The 22,620-nt window shown below is 38.0% G+C and overlaps 1 protein-coding gene across 1 annotated transcript in view; it reads right to left on the bottom strand.

Annotated features, from left to right (window-relative positions):
• Positions 1 to 22,620, bottom strand: part of CACHD1 (cache domain containing 1) — a 225,867-nt gene that overhangs the window by 133,219 nt on the left and 70,028 nt on the right. The window contains exon 2 of the mRNA XM_050757476.1: positions 12,030 to 12,092. Within this exon, the coding sequence (XP_050613433.1) occupies positions 12,030 to 12,092 (63 nt within the window). The remainder of the gene's footprint in view (positions 1 to 12,029; positions 12,093 to 22,620) is intronic.

Raw genomic sequence — 22,620 nt, 5'->3', positions numbered from 1 at the left:
AATAGAATTACTACAAAGAAACAAATGGGGCCGGGCACAGTGGCTCACTCCTGTAATCCCAGCACTTTGGGAGGCCGAGGCAGGCAGATCACAATGTCAGGAGATCGCGACCATCTTGGTCAACATGGTGAAACCCCATCTCTACTAAAATACAAAAAAAAATTAGCCGGGCCTGGTGGCACGTGCCTGTAATCCCAGCTACTTGGGAGGCCGAGGCAGGGGAATTGCTTGAACCTGGGAGGTGGAGGTTGCAGTGAGCTGAGATCACGCCACTGCACTCCAGCCTGGTGACAGAGCAAGACTTGATCTCAAAAAAAAAAAAAAAAAAAGGAAATTCTGCAGCATAAGAAGAATAAACCATCTTTATCTTTATTCAAGAGAAAAAAAATTTAAAAAGAAAAGAAAAAGGCATTGTCTCAGGGATTTGTAGTAAAATATCAAAAGATCTAGCATACCTGTAATTAGAGACATAGAAGGAGAGCAAATAATGAGATAGAAAATATATTTGAAAAAATAATGGTCCCAAAGTCCCCAAATTTGATGAAAGACACAAATTTACAGATTCAAAAAGCTCAACAAACACCAAGCAGAATAAATATTTAAACCGTTACGTCTAGGGAGGCATAATCATAGTCAAATTGCTGAAAACCAGGAAACAGAGAAAAACCTCAAGAGCAGCTAGAATAATTAAATGAATAAACAAACAACATTGCATATAGGGTAACAAAAACTTTCACTGATTTATCACCAGAAATTACGGAGTCCAGCAGACAGTGGAACATTTTTAAAGTGTTCAAAAAACAAACTGTCAATTCAGAATTCTATCGAAAGCAAAACATCTTTTAAGAAAAAAGGTAAAATAGAAACTTTTTTTTTTTTTTTTTTTTTTGAGATAGTGTCTTGCTCTGTTCCTCAGACTGGAGTGCAGGAGTATCATCACAGCTCACTGTAGCCTCAACCTCCTTGGCTCAACCAATCCTCCCACCTCAGCCTCCTGAGTAGCTGGGACTACAGGCATGTGCCACCATCTCTAGCTAATTAAAAAAAAAAAAAAAGATTGTAGACATGGGTGTCTCCCTATGTCACCTGGGCTGGTCTTGAAACTCCTGGGTTCAAGCGATCCTCCCACCTCAGCTTGTCAAAGTGCTGGGATTATGGGTGTGAGCCACCGTATGTAGCCAAGAAACATTTTCTGTGTACACGAAACAATAAAAAACTAAGAGAATTTTTCACTAGGGTATCTTCACTACAAGAAATATTAAAGGAACTTCAGATTCAATATCAGTTGTTATCTTTACAAAGAAACAAAGAGCATAAGAAATAGTAATTATGTGAGAATATACAATATTTTTTCTTTTATTTTCATTAAATATGGCAATTTAGAGCAAAAACTATAACATTTTCTTGTGCAGTTTGTAATATATGCAGATATAATACATATGATAACTAGCATAAAGGATAGTGTTAGGGAAATGAACCTATAAGTTGCAAGTGTTTTAGATTTTGTGTGAAGTTGATAGAATATTAATAGATAAAATTCAAAAGTGGGTTGCGAAGGAGGAGCCAACAAAAGAAAAAAATAAATATTAACTTATTAAGCATTTCCCCTAAATATTCCTAATGAAAAAATCAGAAATTTTCAGAATAGATTAAAAAAAAAAACAAGTCTCGACTATATGTTATTTATAATTGAAAGTAAATGCTTCTGAAAAGACACACCTTATAAACAGTAAGTATATAAAGGATGCAGTTGCTATATCAATATTGAGTAAAATAGACTTTAAGGAGAGAATAATATTACCAGAGAATAACATTTCATAATGTTTTAATTCACAACTCATCAGGAAGACATAATCTTAAATGTGTATATAAAAACATATCAGGAAAAAATGAACAGAATTAAACGGAAAAAATACTATTTCACCATTACAGTTGAAGATTTTAACATCCCTTTCAACAAATGATAGAAAATAAAAATCAAACAAAATAAAAATCAGCTCAAAATAAATGATTTGAACAACATTATCAACCACCTTAATACATAAAGAACACCTAAAAACTGCAGAACACATGTTCTTTACAAGTTCACTTGGTATATCCACCAAGACTGATCATATGTAGAGTCATACAACCCAGGTCTCAATTAATTAAAAAGTATTGAAATCAAACAGAGTATGTTCTCTAACTATAATGGAATTACATTAGAAATCAATAACAATAAGATATCTAAAGACCCCAATGTTTTGAAAATTGAACAAAATACTTAAAAATCCATGGGTCAAAATTTAAAAATCACAAGAGATATCGGAAAATATTTAAAACTGAAAGATGATAAAAATATATCATGTCAAACTTTGAGGTATATAAAGTGTACTAAGAGAGACGTTTATAGCTTTAAATGCATCTATTTGAGAAAAAGAAGAGTATAAAAATCAGTGATCTAATGTTCCAACCTAGAACACTAGAAAAAGAACAAAACCTAAAGTACAAGGAAGGAAATAATGAAGAACATAAATTTGTGAAATAGAAAACAAGAGAAAATTAAGGAAACCAAATTCATTTTTAAAAAAAATGAGTCATCACTAATATTTTACCATTCATTCTATCTCTGATTTTGTCTGTCTAGCTAGAAGTTGACCATTTTATTGATCTTTTCAAAGAACTATCCAGCATTTGGTTTTATTGATCTGGCTCTATTACTCTTCTGGCTGATAGATATTAAAAAGACACAGAATATTACAAACACTTTTATGCCAACTAATTTGACAGCTTAGATGATAATAGCAAATTTCTTTTTTAAAAAATCAACTTACCAAAGTTGACACAATATGAAACAGAAGATCTAAAAAAATAAGGAAACAAAAACAAAATAAGAAACCCTATCTATATCTATTAAAGAAACTGGATGCTCAAAAACCTGCCCGCAAAGAAAATATCAGGTCCAGATGGTGCTCTGTTGAATTCTATCAAACACAGCAGGAAGAAATGACACCTTTCCTTCAGAAAGTTAAGGAGGAAGGAATACTTCTAAGCTTTTTTTTTTTTTAATTTTAGATTTGGGTGTACATGTGAAGGTTTGTTCATAGAGAAACACATGTCATGGGGGTTTGTTGTACATATTATTATATCACCCAGGTATTAAGCTCAGTACCCAGTAGTTATTCTTTCTGCTCCTCTCCCTCCTCCTACCCTCCCCTGTCAAGTAAACCCCAGTGTCTGTTGTTTCCTTCTTTGTGTTCATGAGTTCTCATCATTTAGCTCCCACTTGCTTATAAGTGAGAATATGCACTATTTGGTTTGCTGTTCCTGTGTTAGTCTGCTAAGGGTAATAGCCTTCAGCTCCATCCATGTTCCTGCAAAAGACATGATCTTGTTTTATGGTTGCATAATATTCCATGGTGTATATATACCACAATTTCTTTATCCAGTTTATCATTGGTGGGCATTTAGGTAGATTCCAAGTCTTTGCTATTGTGAACAGTGTGGCAATGAACATTCGCACACTTGTGTCTTTATGGTAGAATGCTTATATTCCTCTGGGTATATACTCAATAATGGGATTGCTGGATCGAATGATAGTTCCACTTTTAGCTCTTTGTGGAATCGCCATACTGCTTTCCACAATGGTTGAACTGATTTACACTACCACCAACAGTGGATGGGTGTTCCCTTTTCTTTGCAACCTGCCAGCATCTGTTAATTTTTGACTTTTTTGATAATAGCCATTCTGACTGGTGTGAGATGGTATCTCATTGTGGTTTTGATTTGCATTTCTCTAATGATCAGTAATATTGAGCTTTTCTTCATATGCTTGTTGGGCACATGTATGTCTTCTTTTGAGAAGAGTCTGTTCATGTCCTTTGCCCACTTTTTAATGGGGTTGTTTTTCTCTTGTCAATTTGTTTAAGTTCCTTATAGATGCTGGATGTTACACCTTTGTCAGACGTATAGTTTGCAAAAATTTTCTCCCATTCTGTAGGTTGCCTATTTGCTCTGTTGATAAGTTCTTTTGCTGTGCAGAGGCTCTTACCTTCAATTAGATCCCATTTGTCAATTTTTGCTTTTGTTGAAATTGCTCTTGGTGTCTTTGTCTTGAAATCTTTGCCTGTTCCAATGTCCAGGATGGTTATTGCCTAGCTTGTCTGTCAGAATTTTCATAGCCAAACTAGTTTTACCAAGTCAGTACCTAAATCCAAAAAGTGATAAGCGACATGGGAAAAAAGGGAATATGGAACAAGGAAAAGGAAAATCAGGAGCATGGAAGCAGGGTGGGCTGCAGTTTTGAAAATGGTGCTCATCTCACTGAGAAGGTGACATGGGAGAACAGACTTGAAGGAGGTGAAGGCCCATATGGGGATCTTTGTCTGAACAGCACCTTGTGCAAAGGAATGTGCCTGGAAAGGCAAGGAGGCAAGTGTGCTATTCCAAAGACCCAAGTTAAGAAGATTTATCAAGGAAGATGAAAAGGATCAACCGTTCAACACTAATGTTAGTTATGTAAATGAGGAATTAGCAAAGTAGCGGTGTTTGGTGATCTTAAAGAGAGCAGTTTTGTGGGACAGGTAGTACTAAAGTAGGCTTAAGAGAAAATGGCAGAGGGCCAGGTGCGGAGACTCACACCTGTAATCCCAGCACTTTGGGAGGCCGAGGCGGGTGGATCACGAGGTCAGGAGCTCGAGACAAGCCTGGCCAACATGGTGAAACCCTGTCTCTACTGAAAATACAAAAATTAGCTGGGCGTGCAGGCACGTGCCTGTAAACCCAGCTACTCGGGAGGCTGAGGCAGGAGAATTGCTTGAATCTGGGAGGCGGAGGTGGCAGTGAGCCAAGATCGCCACATTGCGCTCCAGGCTGGGTGACAGGGAGAGGCTGTTTAAATTAAAAAAAAAAAAAAAAAAGAAAAAGAAAATGGCAGAACTGGATCTAATGAGTGTGGACACCTCTTTTGATGGGCTGTGACTCAAAGGGAAACAAAGAAATTAGACAGCAGTTGGAGAGGAAAGTCAGGTCAAGAAAAGGGTCTTTTGTTTAATATAGGTGAAATGTGTTTACATGGTGATGGATATGATCCAAAGGAGATCAAAAACCACAGAAGAGCAGGGAGAACTGCTAAAGGAATGCCCTTGACCAGATGTCAGGTGCGTCTCCCGTATAAGGAGTTCTCTCAGTTCTCTCTGACCCATTTCAAAGGAATTCTGAAATCCTCTAAAACCATCACTGCCATCAATTCAATAGTTTCTGAAACACTATGAAAATGTTTGCCATTTCACTGAGTAAATTATTAATATAAATAATTACTAGAGCATTTGAGAAAAAGTTAGAGTGAACTCTTGAGACAAGTCCAAGGTGGCTCTGATCCATTTAATGATCCAATCAAGCACCCCAAGAATCTCCTTCTCCTTTTGCTTCTTCTTTGTGTTTTACGGACCATATTTGGCTACCTTCTGAGGCACTTGCTCAAAAATTTATTTTTCTTGATTCAGATTCAACTGTGTATAATACCTTACGCAAACACACAATTTCTTTTCTTTTTTTGAAACGGAGTCTCCCTCTGTCGCCCAGGCTGGAGTGCAGTGGCGCGATCTCGGCTCACTGCAAGCTCCGCCTCCCGGGTTCACGCCATTCTCCTGCCTCAGCCTCTAGAGTAGCTGGGACTACAGGTGCCCGCCACCACGCCCAGCTAATTTTTTGTACTCTTAGTAGAGACAGGGTTTCACCGTGTTAGTCAGGATGGTCTCGAATTTCCTGACCTTGTGATCCGCCCACTTCGGCCTCCCAAAGTGCTGGGATTACAGGCATGAGCCACCGCGTCCGGCCAATTTCTTAAAGTATTCAAAAATGAAGTCTATGAGAGGTGTTCCACACAAGAACATGTGCCTGGAATTTTAATTTTTCCAAGGCTGTTGCCATAGTTTCTTTGGCAGCAAAACTACATATAGTGAACTAATTAAGGATTTAAAATACATTGTTAGACAATTTAGACCCACAATCTCTGAAGGTTAGTTTAAAAGAAACAATGAGTAAAAGCAAGGAAAAATCTATACCCAAGAGTAAAAATATCCCAAAATGTTTTTTATTAGTGTTAATTCCTTTGCTCCCCTAACCAGAAGATATTAACAACATGTTAGATTTCCTGCCAAGTTAGATAGTATGCACAAGAAAGATCCAACTCTTAACAAGATTTGATTAGTAAAGAGGGAGGGCAAGAACCCATGGGGATCTAATTTTCACTAACCCAAAGGAGAAACAATGGATAGAAAATGCAAGCCAGAATTCTAGATAGTACACAATATACAAAACCAAGCATAAAGAAATAGTTCCCTTTCACCTAAAGGTTGTGAGCTAAAAGCACACAGGTCAATAATCTGCTTTGAATAAGTAACCTATTTTTAGTTTATCAAACAAATCCTATAAGTGGTTACAATTATTATTATAACTATTAAGAAGTGGAGAAACTGGTGAATCGCTGTTAGGAAGACTGAGTCCTCAAACAAGGTGAAAGCAGGAAATCTAGGAGGTAAGCCCATGTCACACCCTGCTTTCTTCCTGAGGATGTGGGCATAATCTGGAGACCTTGAGCTTCTACTTTGATGACAGCACAGAGCACCAGATATAGGAGATAAACCTCAGGGTTTGGCCAAGATGGGAAACCAAGGAATCTAAATGGGGTGGTACCCAACCAGATTTCAAAACTCATTATAAAACTAGTCACCAAGATAATGTGGTACTGGCACAAGGATAGATAGAGAGACTAATGGAACCAAATCAAATTCATACATATCCAAAAACTCAACTGACAGAAAGCACACTGAAAACAAATGAAGAAAGTGCAGATTGTTCGACAGAGATAGAGTATTTGAAAACACATATGGGGGAAGAAAAGGAAATTGGATACCTACTAAAGAAAAGGAAATTGATACCTACTTCGCATACAATACCAAAATCAATTCCAGGTGGATAAAATACTTAAATGAGGCCAGGTGGGGTGACTCACGCCTGTAATCCCAGGACTTTGGGAGACCGAGGTGGACAGATCACCTGAAGTCAGGAGTTCGAGACTAGCTGAGTCAACATGGCGAAACCCCATTTCTCCTAAAACTACAAAAATTAGCCGGGCTTGGTGGTGGGCTCCTGTAGTCCTGGCTACTCGGGAGGCTAAGGGCAGAAGAATCCCTTGAATCCAGGAGGCAGAGGCTGCAGTGAGCTGAGATCGTGCCACTGCACTGCAGCCTGGGTGATAGAGCAAGACTCCATCTCAAAAAAAAAAAAAAAAAAAAAAAAGACTTAGGTGAGAGAGGCAGAAGTTTTAGAAGGCAGTATAGAATATCTTTATGTCTAAAGACCGATTTTTTAAAAAACTGAGTTAAAATTAAAACGTTAATTCTTTAAAAGATAAAATGAGGCCAGGTGCAGAGGCCCATGCCTGTAATCATAGTACTTTGGGGAGACCAAGGATGGTGGATTACTTAAGCTCAGGAGTTCAAGACCAGCCTGGGCAACATGGAGAAACCCTGTCTCCACAAAAAATACAAAAATTAGCTGGGCATGATGGTGCCTGCCTGTGGTCCCAGCTATTTGGGAGGCTGAAGTGGGAGGAATGCTTGAGCCCCAAAGGTAGAGGCTGCAGTGAGCCGTGATTGCACCAAGCACTCAAACTGGGATGACAGAGCGAAACCCTATCTCAAAACCAAACAAAACCAAACAGAACATAAAAACGATAAAATGAGATGAAAAGACAAGGCAAAAACTGAAACGACTTATTTGTGAATCATAAATCTGCACAGCAATCTAATATGGTAACTACCAGCCACATGTAGCTATTTTATCTAAAATTTAATTATCAGTAGCTCTAGACACATTTCAGGTACTCAGTAGTCATACGTGGCTGGTAGCTACTCTACTTCCCCTAATACGGAACATCATCATCTCAGAAAGTTCTCTTTGGACAGCACTGATCTAGAACATATACAGCATTTTTAAACTTCTAAAATAAACAACTAAAAAACTGGACAAGGAGCACTAATAGATATTTGACAGAACAAAAACACAAAAATTTACTATAAGCATGCAAAAAGGTGTTTCAACCTCATTTGTAATCAGAGCGAGGCAAATGCAACTCACCTGATACCCTTTCAGACAGCCCACATTTGGCAAAGGATTAAAAATCAGATAATATCAGATATTAAAGGAGATGCAGATAAGCAAGTGACCCATGACAGCCACTGTGGAAGCAGTCTGTTGAACACTGACATCCAGCACTTCTACTCTAGAGAAGTGATTATCCACCTGAGCTGAATAGTGCCCCCTTGCCCCACTATTTAGGCCATTTGTGTGTGGAGACACATATACAACACACAGTTCTGCCATCATTAAGTTGGAAGGAGGCCAGGGATAATAAAATTCCTGCAATTAAAGGGATTATTCCTTCTGTACTCTGTACGGAGGTATGAACAAAAATCAAAACATTAGAACAAAATTTAAAAAATTAGCCAGATTTAGTGGTGTATGTGTAGTCCCAACTACTTGGGAAGCTGAGGCAGGAGGATTGCTTGAGCTCAGGAGTTTGAGGCTGCAATGAGCAATGATCGTGCCACTGCACTCCAGCCTGGGCAACAGAGCAAGAACCTGTCTCTTAAAAAACAAAACAACAACAAAATTAGAAACAGCCCAAACAACGTCAGCTATAAAATGGATACATAAATTGCATATAATGGAATACCATAGAAATGGAAATAAATGACCCTTAATTACAGATGTCAACATGGGTGCTTCTAACAAATATGAAGCTGAGTGAAACTAGTAAGATATGTGAATATAAACATATGCTTAAAATTTATATAAAGAACAAAAAATAGCCAACTCAAAATTAATTTGGGCATAAATACATATAAAACAAATCAAAACAAAAAAATGCAAGGGAATTGCTAACAAAAAATTAGGATAAGGCTACCTCTGAGAGGGAGGGAGGAAGGTACTCTCTTTGGAAGGTCATACAATGGCCTTCTAAGTTTGGTAATGCATCATTTCTTCAGCTGGGTAGTAAGTTAAGATGTTAATTTTAATATATTTCTTTATATGTATGTTTTACACATGTCTCCATATATTTGATAAATTTCACAATTGTTTTTAAAGCCAGCTTAATTACCTACTAGCTGGGATCCATGGCTTTTCTGAACATTGCTAATAATAATACTGCCACCTACCTCATGGAGTTGTTCTGAAGTTCAAAGGAGATAGAAGTGTTAGTGACTGTGATGGCGGATATTTTACAGAATAGGAAACATATGAGGTAAACATGTCCCTAAAGATTTCATTCTGGGTACTGTCCAGGACCACAGAATCCAGAGTGTCTAAACAGTTATTAAAGTCAAGAAGGTACTGAGGTGTCTGTGTTCTCATTGTAGAATGAGAAATCCCATGTTCAATTCAACCCATGGGAGAACCATCATAATGAAGAGATAGCAAATTTTTCAATAAATGTGTAAATATGAGCTTTTATTGTTATGTTGTTGTAATAATGACCATAGTACTGAAAGGATCTAGAAATCATGTCACAGAAGAAGAAATTATTTAAGACCTGTTTATACTAAAATTTAGGCTAAGCGATAATAACAGTGACACAACTGTCCTCATTTTTGGGATAAACAACAGACACAGATCTATTTGTTAAGGGTTCTTTCAGAGGATGGACTGGAGAGACCGCAGGAATTTAAAAGTCAGTACCCTTCTGGTTCAATATAAGAAAGAACTTTTTGACAATCAGTCAGAGGACACACAGAATAGACTGTATGGTAATTCCCTTGCACTTGAATTATTTGGATAAAGACAGAGTTTAGCAGAGACTCCTGTGTCTGATGAAAACAAGTATTTTAAAAACAAACTACGTTAAATTAAAACTACAGATGATAGGCTGGGCACAGTGGCCCATGCCTGTAATCCCAGCACTTTGGAAGGCCATGGCAGGAGGATTGCTTGAGCTGAGGAGTTTGAGACCAGTCTGGGCAACATGGCAAGACCTCATCTTTACTAAAAAAAACAACAACAACGAAAAATCAGCCAGGCATGTGGGCATGTGCCTGTAGTCCGAGTTACTTGAGAGGCTGAGATGGGAAGATCGATTGATCGCCTGGAAGATTAAGGATGCAGTGAGCTATGATCATACCACTGCACTCCAGCATGAGCGACAGAGCAAGACCCTGTCTCAAAAAAAAAATAAATAAATAAACAAAATAAAAATACAAATAACAAAACTTTCTGTCATATTTATTTCAAAAGTTAGCTGTCCTGCTTAATATCTATCAACTACAAATAACTTAGTTTACCTCTTGGAGCCCCAATTTCCTCATCTGTAATAAGATATCTTTCCTTCAAGGTTATTTGGTAAAAATCAATGTGATATATATGGAAGTTGCCTAGCACTGATGTTCCATAAGTGCTCAATCAGCAGCTATAATTTCTAAAATTATTATTAAAGGCTTCTAAACTTGTTTCTAGCTAGATAAATAAAAAATGACATCAGTACAAGGGGGGAAAAAAAACTTTCACATTTGAAAACAGCCTAAGAACTTGTATCTGTTACTTGAAGGAAAGTGGCAAAACTGATATCCCTGGATCAGTTTCTTTAAAATGTTATCAAATGGCCTCTGGTCTCCCAGAAAGTTTCCTTGAACATGCTTCGTTCAGAAATCTTCGCCCATAAAAAAATCTCTTAAATTTCACAACCACAAAGAACTTTCTAGTTTGCTGAAATAAAAATAAGACAGGAATTATGAAGGTAAGTCTTAGCACAGCAAACTACATCATATTTACTACAATAAATAAATACTCAGGCCATCAGCTTTTAAAAATATCTAAAGCTAAGAAAAAGAATATACATATACACGACTATTTATATCCTCTGTATTTAACCTGCAGAAACCCAATCTTTAAAAAGTCAATGTCTATAAACAGGAAATGCTGCACTTCAAGAGTAAACCACAGTAATTTATTGTAAGTAAATAAGCATCCTACAAACAACTTCACTATAAGGACACTTGCAAATCTTTTCTTCTTATATAGTACTTTTTAAGTTCAGATTAAGTCAAGCTGTTCTCCATGAACATAATAATGGCGGAATCTCAGAGAGTTTAAAATCGTATGCAGTTTACTGTAGTTATCTTTCTATTTTGTGGAAGCACTCTGCTACACTCTGGTTTTTAGCTGGGTTCTGTTTTTCACTTGAATTTCAAAACTAGCTTCAAATTACTAGTTGATGGTGTTGATGGTCACATACTGTAATGAAGTTGGTGGATTCGCTGAAATTAAAACCAACTCCTATTTACCACCCTTCTTTTCAAGCACAGATCAATTATTTACGATCAGGTTCACCAACACTATGTTTTAGGAGGCAGTCCATCTGAAGCCAGCTATAAATAAAGTAAATAGAATTTGACCTCAAAACTTCTTGACTCCACAGAGAACTGAAAGAAGATGGGAGGGGAGAAGCAAAGGCAGAAACAAAAAAAAAAAAAAAGGAAAGAAAAAGAATGGAACAAAAGAAGCCAACATCCAATGAGCTGCTTCTATGCCAGAATTACAATTTTACTTCATTCTTCGTCAATTTGTCATCATTTAATTATCACAACCCCATAAGGCAATATTATGTTCCTCTTATTTAAGATTGAGAAACTGCAGCTCAAAAAGACTAAATTGCTTACTGGGGCCACAAAGTAAGGAGGAAAACCAGAATTTGATGTGGGGTCTGTCTGATTCCAAAGCCTGGGCACTTATTTTCTACATCAGAAAAAATATTTTCAATGTTTTTAGATGTGAGTTGTTTAGGAATTTTTAAAACAAAAAGGAATTAAATAGTTCCAAATTATAGCACAGATAGCAGAAAACCATGCACATAAGTTTTTAATCACCTCTAAGAATCCAAAGTGTAAGGCTGTCACCATTATGCATGAGATGCACGTGTAATTATAGAGAAAGAACAGGAAATATAAAAGCAAGACAAAGACAGGGAGTGTCAAGTACTCATAGCCTCTTACCTGCTGTACTTCACTTTCTCCATTTGAGATTTTCTCAGTGTAAACAAAGGAGTTGAATATCCGCTGCAATGAAAAGAAAATGAACATGAGATTTTCTAAGTAAGTAATTTTCTATATGAGTGTGTATGTGAATAATTTGTTTACAACAAATAGAATCTAGTAGAAAAAAATTTTTTAAATGCAGTAATTTTACAGACAGAAACCCAAGTATCAGCCAAAGTCAATCACACTTATGTAAGCAATGCCCAGGCACCTCTGTAGTGAAATAAACCAGGTGTTACACTGTATTTTTCATTTTCAAAAATACATTTAATTATAGATTTCCGGAGTCCATGCCATTTTATCCAACTGGTATAATCTTGACAAAGTTGTGTTTCTCATTTAAATCCTGCACTCCCTGAATGCCGTAATTGTTTACAGACTCTAACATCTAATGCAATAAAGCTCTTTGAAAGGGATTCTTTCCATATTCTCTCATGTCCCTGTTCAGTCCCTACCCAATATTATCTATCACCTTCGTTACTCAAGCACCCCCTCGGGAGAGTAACATAATAGGGCTTGCCAAATATGTGTGGACTTAAGAGAAGATCCAGTTCTTACATGCCAGGAAATATGACAGCTGTGCCAAGACATTAGGCCAAACTACAGCACACAAGCACACACATTCTTCCCCTGGTCCCTGCCTAGCTGGTACCTACTCCTCCATACATCGCCTCTATTTAAAATGTCTCTGCAGACTTAGGACTTTACCAAACTGTACCGTTACTGAGTAATCACAAGAGATTAACATATAACAAACTAAAGAATGAGAATCCAAGTTATCTATCTGTTAGATCAACAGCCTCATCATTTATCTTCAAGCTTTAAAGATACCACTGAACTCTCCAGATGAGTAAGGAGTCAGACCTGGAGATGTCAGCCAAAATTTCCTTCTTCCTTTCCATCCTGCTGCCAGGGTTTGTCAGCATCTGGGACAGCTTCCCAGACGGCCTAACACACCTGCATGGTTGTGGTACAGAAGACAAGTGAAGCCAAGTTCATCATGCAATGTACATCTAAACAGACCAAATGAAGGAAGATCAAGCTGCTGGGGCTTAGAGGGAGGTTTTGGTCAGGAGGTGGAGTGCAGGGTGGAGGGAAGCAAACGAACTTGAGAAGGACTAGGATGAAATTACAGTCTGGAAAATTATAATTACAAATCATAGTGCCTCCCATCATTCTCCAATGTGCCACTCATTCATTCAACAGGTGTTTACTGTCATTTTCTTTTCTGAAAATGACTCTGCCAGTAGGAAAGTTCATTACAGGTTTCTAGTAATGTTCATAATGATATTATCATTGGCTAGTATCTACTGAATACTTACCATGGCGTGGACACCATTATAAGCACATTACATTTATTTATTTAACTCTCATAAAACACCTTTGTGAGAGGCACTATTATTATCTCTACACAGATGAGGAAACTGAAGCATATTTACAAAGTGCCTAGGGCAATTCAGATATTGTACCTCATGTGTATATTTTATTTCATATTCATTTCAAAATTACCATAGCTTTAAAGAGGAAAAACTAAGAGTCTGGGAGATTAAATAACATACCCCCGAATCACTTGGCAAGGCTGGAATCTGAACCCAGGCAATGTGACTTCAGATCTGGCACTCCTAACTCTGTTGTCTTGTAAAAATTTGCTGCCTGATTGCTTTACATACATTAAAAGATGCTGCGGTCAGGAGCTAACACCTGAACATGATGCAGATCAACAATCCCTATGTGTAATTTCAAAATTCAAAAGGCTCTGAAAATCAAAAGTTTTACATAACACATTTGTTAGCAAAATACGAAATAGCCTGAACTCATTTGGCAGTAAATCCTAACTTGAGCTGATATGTATGTATAGTCCTTATTAAACCACTTAGTGTGATATTCATACATTTTGATGCAGATCTCAACCAATGTATTTGATTATGGGGCTCTGCTCTAGATCTCACTACAGGTGTTTTACATTCAGGGGCATTAGGATCCTAAATCCTGGAATACTCATTTTGGAAGAAGCACTAAGAACCTATAGACCTCCATTCTTACAACTCCACGTTCCCAGATCCTTGGGGGACACCTTAGTTGACTACATTATAATGCTCTTAGAGGCCTGGTCAACGTCAATACCACCCATGCCCCCCAGAATACATTCTCTATTCTCATACAATTTGATTTCCAAAAACTGTTAAATAGTGCCAACAGTACATTTTTATTAAAAGTAACATAATTCATGTAGTGACTCCAGATCTTGACAAACATAGCCAATTTCTTATTTCCTTTCTGGCAGTGATATTCCAATTGATACAGTATCTGTTCTATCTTGGCAAATGCTTCCGCCAGAGTTGATTGATGAAGGAGGCATGAACTACTCCAGATCCACCCTGCTCAAGCCAATACCCACAAAGGGCCAAATCAGATACTTCCTTCTCCTTTTTGTTAAAGCAAAGGTGAATTCCTCAGTAGTAATAAAGAATATATGCCCAGAAGGGTTCGAGAGGCTGTGTTTTGGTCCCTATTTTATTCGTTTATTATCTTAACAGGAGTGATTACTAATACTTTTATCTTAGTAGATCTTCTTATGACATAAGCATTTTTATATTCTTTATATCTAATAAATATGGGTGGGCAAAAGAAAATTTTAGAAGCAAGAAAGATGTTTTAAATGTGAGCAGTGGTGATTCTATAGACTACCTATTTTGTATAACCCTGTATTGACCCCAGAAGTGAAAGGGGATGTGGTAGGTCACAGTTCAGGGCTATCACCAAAGCAAAACATTTTCTTGCCCCTTCTCCTTCCTCAAGTGGTTGGGGTGTGAGATGGAGAAGAGCTTTAAGAACTTCAGTGAGGGCCAGGCGCGGTGGCTCAAGCCTGTAATCCCAGCACTTTGGGAGGCTGAGATGGGCAGATCACGAGGTCGGGAGATCAAGACCATACTGGCTAACACGGTGAAACCCCGTCTCTACTAAAAAATACAAAAAACTAGCCGGGCGAGGTGGCGGGCGCCTGTAGTCCCAGCTACTCAGGAGGCTGAGGCGGGAGAATGGCATAAACCTGGGAGGCGGAACTTGCAGTGAGCTGAGATCCGGCCACTGCACTCCAGCCTGGGCGACACAGCGAGACTCTGTCTCAAAAAAAAAAAAAAAAAAAAAAAAGAACTTCAGTGAGATGCCATTGGAAGCCAGTAGAACCTAGACAAGTAACTCATGACTTAACCGATCAGCCACAAGTGCTAGGTTAAAAGTTCAGGCTTAGGCTGGGCACAGTGGCTCATGCCTGTAATCCCAACACTTTGGGAGGCCGAGGTGACTGGATCACCTGACATCAGAAGTTCAAGACAAGACTGGCTAACATGGTGAAACCCCGTTTCTATTAAAAATACAAAAAATTAGCCAGGTGTGGTGGCGCACGCCTGTAATCCCAGCTACTTGGGAGGCTGAGGCAGGAAAATCACTTGAACCTGGGAGGCGGAGGTTGCAGTGAGTCAAGATTGCACCATCGCACTCCAGCTTGGGCAACAAGAGCAAAACTCTGTCTCAAAAAAAACAAACAAAACAACAACAAAAAAGTTCAGGCTTATGTATGTGCACAAGATCTCAAATTACAGGGTGAATTTTCACTATGCTTTAGGTCAATGGACAGTAATCGTCTTTCTTAAAATGCAAGGCCTGCTAAGCCCAGCTCTCAAAGGCTTAGTACTTTTATACTTTACAGTTTCACATAAATTATTGCATTTGATTTTCACAACAACTGTATGTGGCAGGCAGGGCAGGGGTCTGAAACCACATTATACAGACTAAAAAACTACATTTCCAAAGGTAGAAAATATATCCGAGGTAAAAAGTTGAAGCATTGAGGCCTAAATCTAGGCCTTGAGTTAAAAACAGGCATTGTATTTAGGAAAGCTATTAAAAAACAAATTCATTCATATTACCTTCTTCTTCTGCATAGCCTATCCTAATACCTGCATGTAGGGAAAAAAAAATGAGCATTTGGGGATTTTTTTTTCTATCCATTTTATTTTAAGCAAGATATATTGTCCAGGGTAATTAAAGAATCCCAGACAAAGGTTTTGTTTTTATTACTTTCTATTGCTATGTAAAATTATAAAAGAAATAGAGTACGGGGCTTTTTGGAGCTTTTGATTTTAATTCAAGAGCCAGGAATTCAAAGTGATACACCTAGCCGACATTTTTGTGACCTCAGGGTAAAGATTTTCCTGGTTAATAGAGGACTTGGAAAATGGAAATGCAAAGGAAAAGTTTTCCTAAAACATGAAAATGATCAGCCACTGGGCGTGGTGGCTCATGCCTGTAATCCCAGAATTATGGGAGGCTGAGACAGGTGAATCACTTAAGCTTAGGAGTTCAAGACCAGCCTGGCCAACATGGCAAAACCTCGTCTATATGAAAAAAACAAAAATTAGCCAGGTGTGATGGCACCCATGGGTAGTTCAGCTACTTAGGAGGCAGAGGTGGGAGGATCACTTGAGCCCAGGAGGCAGAGGCTGCAATGAGCCGAGATTGTGCCACTGCACTCCAGCCTGGGTAACAGAGTCAGACCATGTCCCCCCGCCCCCCAAAAAAAAAAAGTAAACGAAAAAGAAAAAAGAAAAGAAAATGAAGAGCCATCATGACAGGTCTGATTCTTCAGTCCTCTTGGATGATTTGCCCACAGCAACAGGGTTAAGGTATGGGTAGGCAGGATGAGCATTCTGCTTTCTTTCTTTTTTTTTTTTTTTAATTATACTGTAAGTTCTAGGGTACATGTGCATAATGTGCAGGTTTGTTACATATGTATACTTGTGCCATGTTGGTGTGCTGCACCCATCAACTCGTCTCTATTCCAATTTGTCACTTTCCTTTATCCCCGATCCCCGGAGGGCTAAAGGAATCCCAGAAATCCGAACTCTTAATGTGAACACAACCCAAGGGGAGTCAGAAGTTAACTCTCCTCACTTTGCAAATCCCTGAAAATTAAGCTAAAGATACTGCCCAGCCCTGCCCATTACTCTTTCTTGTTCTTAAAATTCATCATCAAATACTAAAACTAAAAATATGTGTTATTATATAGTGAACAGATTAAAATAGGTGAGGAATTTTAAAATGTTATTTTAAATAGAAACATTTCACAGAATCTTCTGTTACATTTATTTCCACAATTAAAAGAAAACAAGAAAAAAATGTCTTATTCTTATGTGCATGGTAACTGAGCACTCTGATTTAGAGACAAAACTGACCTTTCTCTCATTAATACATGCACCTTGGAAAACTGGCGGTATCTTCTCAAGTTAATTATATGGATATTTATGACTCAGCAATTCCAATCCTTGGTATACACCTTGCAGACACATGGTTGTGTGTTCCTCAAAAGACAAGTAGAGTATAACAACATTCACACAGCAAAACTACTCCTAATAGCACCTACCTAGAATACTCAAATGCCAATCAGCAACAGAAAATTAAACTGTGGTGAATTCGCATAACAGAATATTCAGTGATGAGAATGAAAAATGACTGCAATATGCATCAACATGATGAATCTCACAAACATGATACTGAGTGAAAGATGCCAGACACTAGCATACAAAATGTATAATTCCATTTATATAAAGTTCAAAACCAGGCAAAACTAATATAGCCTGTTAAAAGTCAGGATAGTGGTTATTCTTTGTGAGAGAATGAACAGAATAGGGCATAAAAGGGGCTTCTGGGATGCTGAAATTTTCTGTTTCTTGATGTGGTTGGCTGCTGGTTACCGGATGTGTTTACTTTTGTGAGAATTCATCAAGATGTACACTTAAAGACTGCATTCTTCTGTATGCTATGCTTCAATAAATTTACTTTAAACATACATTCTAGGTAGTCTCTCTAAAATATACTCTACTCAAATGTTTTTGAAAATACACAAATATTTTATGTATTTTTAAAATTATGTATGCATTCTTAAAAAGGAAGGGCAAGACTCTATTAACTGGGCTATTATAAAAACTCAAAGAAAAATCTAAACCCCGATCCACCATCCAGATAAAACTGGGGCTATGCTAACTGAAGAGTCACCTAGCAATTCACAGATAAGGTCTCCTGAGCCTTCCCCCAGGCAACATCTTAATTGCTCCCTCACACTTTAAGTATATATAATATTGCTTAGTTCTCCAGCTTCCCATCTAACAGTACCGTACAAATCTGAATTTTCAGCAGGAAAAGGGGTATCTTTACTGAGTTTCATCCAACCTAGATGTTCTAAAGGTATGTTACATTATTAAATCAAATCTCTTTACATATTCCTTTCTTTTATTCCCTAAGCACTGCCTCCCCGCTCTCTCCCCAAAAAAGCAGGTTCAACACAAATGAAGTTAAAAATTAGAGTCACATAATAACAACTGAATACAATTCCCCCTACCTCTACTCCGAGGGGAAGAAAAAAAAAAAAGACAAACATCTTGTGTGTGTGTGTGTGCGTGTGCGTGTGCGCACGCGCGCGCATGGGTAGCCTGCTTTCCCCACCTTGTACTGACTGCACCTTAGTCCTTCCCTCTCTCCATCCACTGACCCACCCTCCCAACCCATCATCTCCTCCCTTCCCAAATCTCCCAAATTAATTGAGCCTGCTTGACAGATGGCAAGAGAATTCCACTTTGCTGGAGCAAGGACAATTACATGTGTGTTTAGTAAGATGGTCAGTCCAGACAGTTGGCCCAACCTTCACGCCACCAACAACTCTGCCAAATTTTAACTAGATATTGAAATGAATGCTACAGCAGAATACCACAGCAAAGAAATAAATACCTTTGCAAGCCTAATGAGATTCTGTGGGTCTCCCTCCCTGATATTTGCTAAGAAATGTGGACTGAGTTTTTATTCAAAAGCTTATTCTCTTGCTATTTATGGGTCTCTGTGGCAAGCACATATGGCTGACAGTTCAGTAATGGCTTCATTCAGCTCTGGATCTGTTTCCACGATTCCAGGCATTGTGGCTAAAGGGGAGGAAAATATAGATCACCACTGTTATCGCAAGAAGTTGACCAACACTAACCACTAAAAGACAAAATGCTGTCATTCAAACAAATTTTAAAAAAAAATCACAGGGCAGGGTGTGGTGACTCACGCGTGTAATCCTAGCACTTTGGGAGGCAGAGGTGGGTGGATCACATGGCTGACATGGTGAAGCCCTGTTTCTAACCAAAAAAAAAAAAAGCACTGAAAAGGTAATTAATGAAAACTTAATTTAAGTGTTTCAAGAAATAAAATGTGTATGACTGTATTCTTCCCTAAGTATACCCTATGAATAATCTTTTACCAGGTTTGAAGGGATCCCTTCTGTCCAGATTAGACATCATCTGATTTTTACCAGACTATTTAACCTCATACTATTAAACAAATGGAAGGCCCAATAAAAACGGCATTCTCTGATGAGGCTAATTATTCTGCATTCTGAGGTCAAAAATCTGTTGCTATAGATCTTGGTCACTTTTAAAATTATTGTTATTATTTTAGAGACAGAGTCTTACTGTGTTACCCAGGCTGGAGTGCAGTGGCATGATCCTAGCTCACTGCAGCTTTGAATTCCTGGGCTCAAGTGATCCTCCCACCTCAGCCTCCCAAGTAGCTAGGACGTGTGCATCACCACTGCTGGCTAATTTAAAAAAAAGTTTTTTTTTTTTTAATAAGAAATAGGATCTCACTATGTTGCTGAGATTGGCCTCAAACTTCTAGCCTCAAGCAGTCTTCTCACCTTGGCCTCCCAAAGTGCTGGGATTACAGGCATGAGCCACCATGCCTGGCCTTTGGTCAATTTTTAATCTCACAATTTGTTCATTTTGGATACAGGCTGCTCAAGAAAATAGTTTGCCAAGAGTATCAAAAAGGCTACCACTAAAAAGAAAAATAGAAAGTAACCTAAGTATCCAACAATAGGAAACCAATTAAAGACTCTTCATCCAATCAAAAACACTGGGCAGCTATTAAAAGCATGTTTATATAAAAAATTTATTAATATGTGTAAAGCAGCATTTAAATATATAAATATTCTAATTTGTGTGTGTGTGTGTGTGTATGTACTATGTATCATAATGTTGCCATGTATCCCAAGGACCTGGAATGCACTCAGGTGCTTTGCAACACATTATCTCATTTAATATTTACAACAACCTTTATAACTACGTCCTCATTTTACAGATGAGGGAACTGAGGTTCTGAGAGATTAATTTGACAAAACTGAGTATTAGTAAGTACATGGTCAAGTCTGAATACAAAGCCTGTTTTACTCCTAAGTTTATGTGTAATCCCCTATGCAAAGATCATCTTTAATAGAGAATAGAGTTTAATAGAGAAAACTTATGTAACACCTAGAAGTTGACCAAAATAGTCACAGGGCTTGCCTGTAAATAATATATATCAAAGATATATATTTTTCCTTTCTTCCCCTACAATCTTAAAATTGAATATATAACAGAGAAAGACAAACATTTTTCAGAGTTGTCAAACTCACAAAAGCACATACATCCAAAGTTACAACTAGACTCTACACCACCTCAGCTTTCTGAGGAGAAAATAAATTCAAAGGCTTATGTTTGATGCTCACTATAAAAACTACGTCTTGAATGGCACAGTAACTTGCGAGAAACCAGGGCTATTCCAGTTTATATAACAAAGGGAAATGCTTAGTTACTGAAAACCATGGCAAAGGAAGAGGCTTACATTGGGAATTTAAAACAAAATGCATCAGTGACACAATAGATGACCTTGTGCAAATCAAACTGTACCCATGTCCCAGCTCAACAGACTTCCTTATTTTGTTTTAATGTTGCTATAAATAATGATAATAGCTAATGCTTATATAGTGCTTACTATCTGTCAGGCACTAAGTGCTTTACATAACTCATTTATCTCATAAACGAGAAGATGAATTCATATAGAGTGCACTAAAAATACTATAAATGTACTTCACACACCATTATGATAGTTATCTACTATTATTCTATTTTACTACAGTTAATCTTTTAAGACTATAATAACATTCTATTAATGATAGTTATTCTACGATAGTTGGAGGTATGGGGGGAACAAAAATACCTGTTTAGATATTTACCAATTCAATTCCCACCTCATTCTGTTTTTCTTTTCTTATCACCCAGGTGGATGGAAGGCAGTGGCATGATCACAGCTCACTGCAGACTTGACCTCCCAGGCTCCAGGGATCCTCTCACCTCAGCCTCCTGAGTAGCTGCAATCACAGGAGTGCACCAGCACGCCTGGCTAATTTTTGTGTTTTTGTTGGTTTCTTTTTTTTTTTTTTGGTAGAGACAGGGTGTCGCCATGTTGTCCAGGTTGGTCTTGAACTCCTGGGCTCAAGCAATCTGCCCACCTCAGCCTCCCAAAGTGCTGGGATTACAAGTGTGAGCCACTGCTTCCAGCCCCACACCTCATTCTTAACATCCTCCCACCAATGACAATTTCCCTATTTTCTAAAGTTCTACAGCAAAGACTGTCGTCTATGCTACAATCAAAGTAATATGTCCCTTATAAAACATTTGAAAATATATAAAGAAGGGAAAAAATCTGTATCTGACTACTCCATAAAACCAATATTGTTTACATTTTACTATATTTCCTTCCAGTCTCTAGAATTTCTAGGTCCTAACCCTATTGTAAATTCCTTGACAACTGGCCCATGCCATGATTCCTTAACACAGTGGATTGTACACAGAAAGCATAAATAAGCATTGCGTATCCACTAACCTAGGCATTAAATTATACAGATCATTATTTTATTTTGGTTGAGTGCTCAACCAGCTAGCAAAAACAGGAAGATAGCCTTTCTCCCTAGGCCAAAAAATGTTCCCCTTCTCTCAACAATCTATTAACAAGTCTTTCCTTCTATTTTTCCTCCCTTGTCCTCTTTCAACTCTAAGTATGTGTATGTGTGTGCGCATGTGCGGGCATACACACACACACACTCACGGCCACTTGGATACTTCAAATTTGCCAAAGAACTCAAATTATGAATTCCTTAGTCCGGTGGCATTTAACTTTAACACCCTACAAACCAACATGAGCTCTGAATTGTAAGAAAGCATGTGGGAGAGTCACAATTTGCTGACAAGTGTCACCTTTACAAAGGGCTGCCTATTTTGGTTCACTCCAACCCTCAAAAGAAATTTCAGGGAAAAAGGGACAGCCTGAGCTCTGATTTAGCAGGGAAAATCTAACGCAATCATCTCAGCAAGAAGAGTTTCTAGTCTCCATCACTTGATTTCCTGTTATAGTATTCAAAACCAGGCGAGCGGGTGAGTAAACATGATCCTGGAGAACAAAGGCAGGCAAACCAAGACGGAAACACTTCCCTAAATGCAATAAAGGTTCGGAAGGGTTACTGGGTTTTTGTTGTTGTTTTGGCTTTCAAAGCACATAAAAGGGAAAAAGTCAAATAAATCAGTTCCACATGTTGGAGAGAGTCTGCTGTTAGCCAATGTAACTTGACTAAAAGTAACATTCATGACAATGCACATGGCAACCTCTCAGAAATGGAAAGTAGAGTTGCCCAAACTCTTTG

This window comes from Macaca thibetana, chromosome 1, assembly GCF_024542745.1.
Source record: "Macaca thibetana thibetana isolate TM-01 chromosome 1, ASM2454274v1, whole genome shotgun sequence".
Taxonomy (NCBI): Eukaryota; Metazoa; Chordata; class Mammalia; order Primates; family Cercopithecidae; genus Macaca; species Macaca thibetana.
This window is presented reverse-complemented; position numbering and strand designations above follow the sequence as displayed.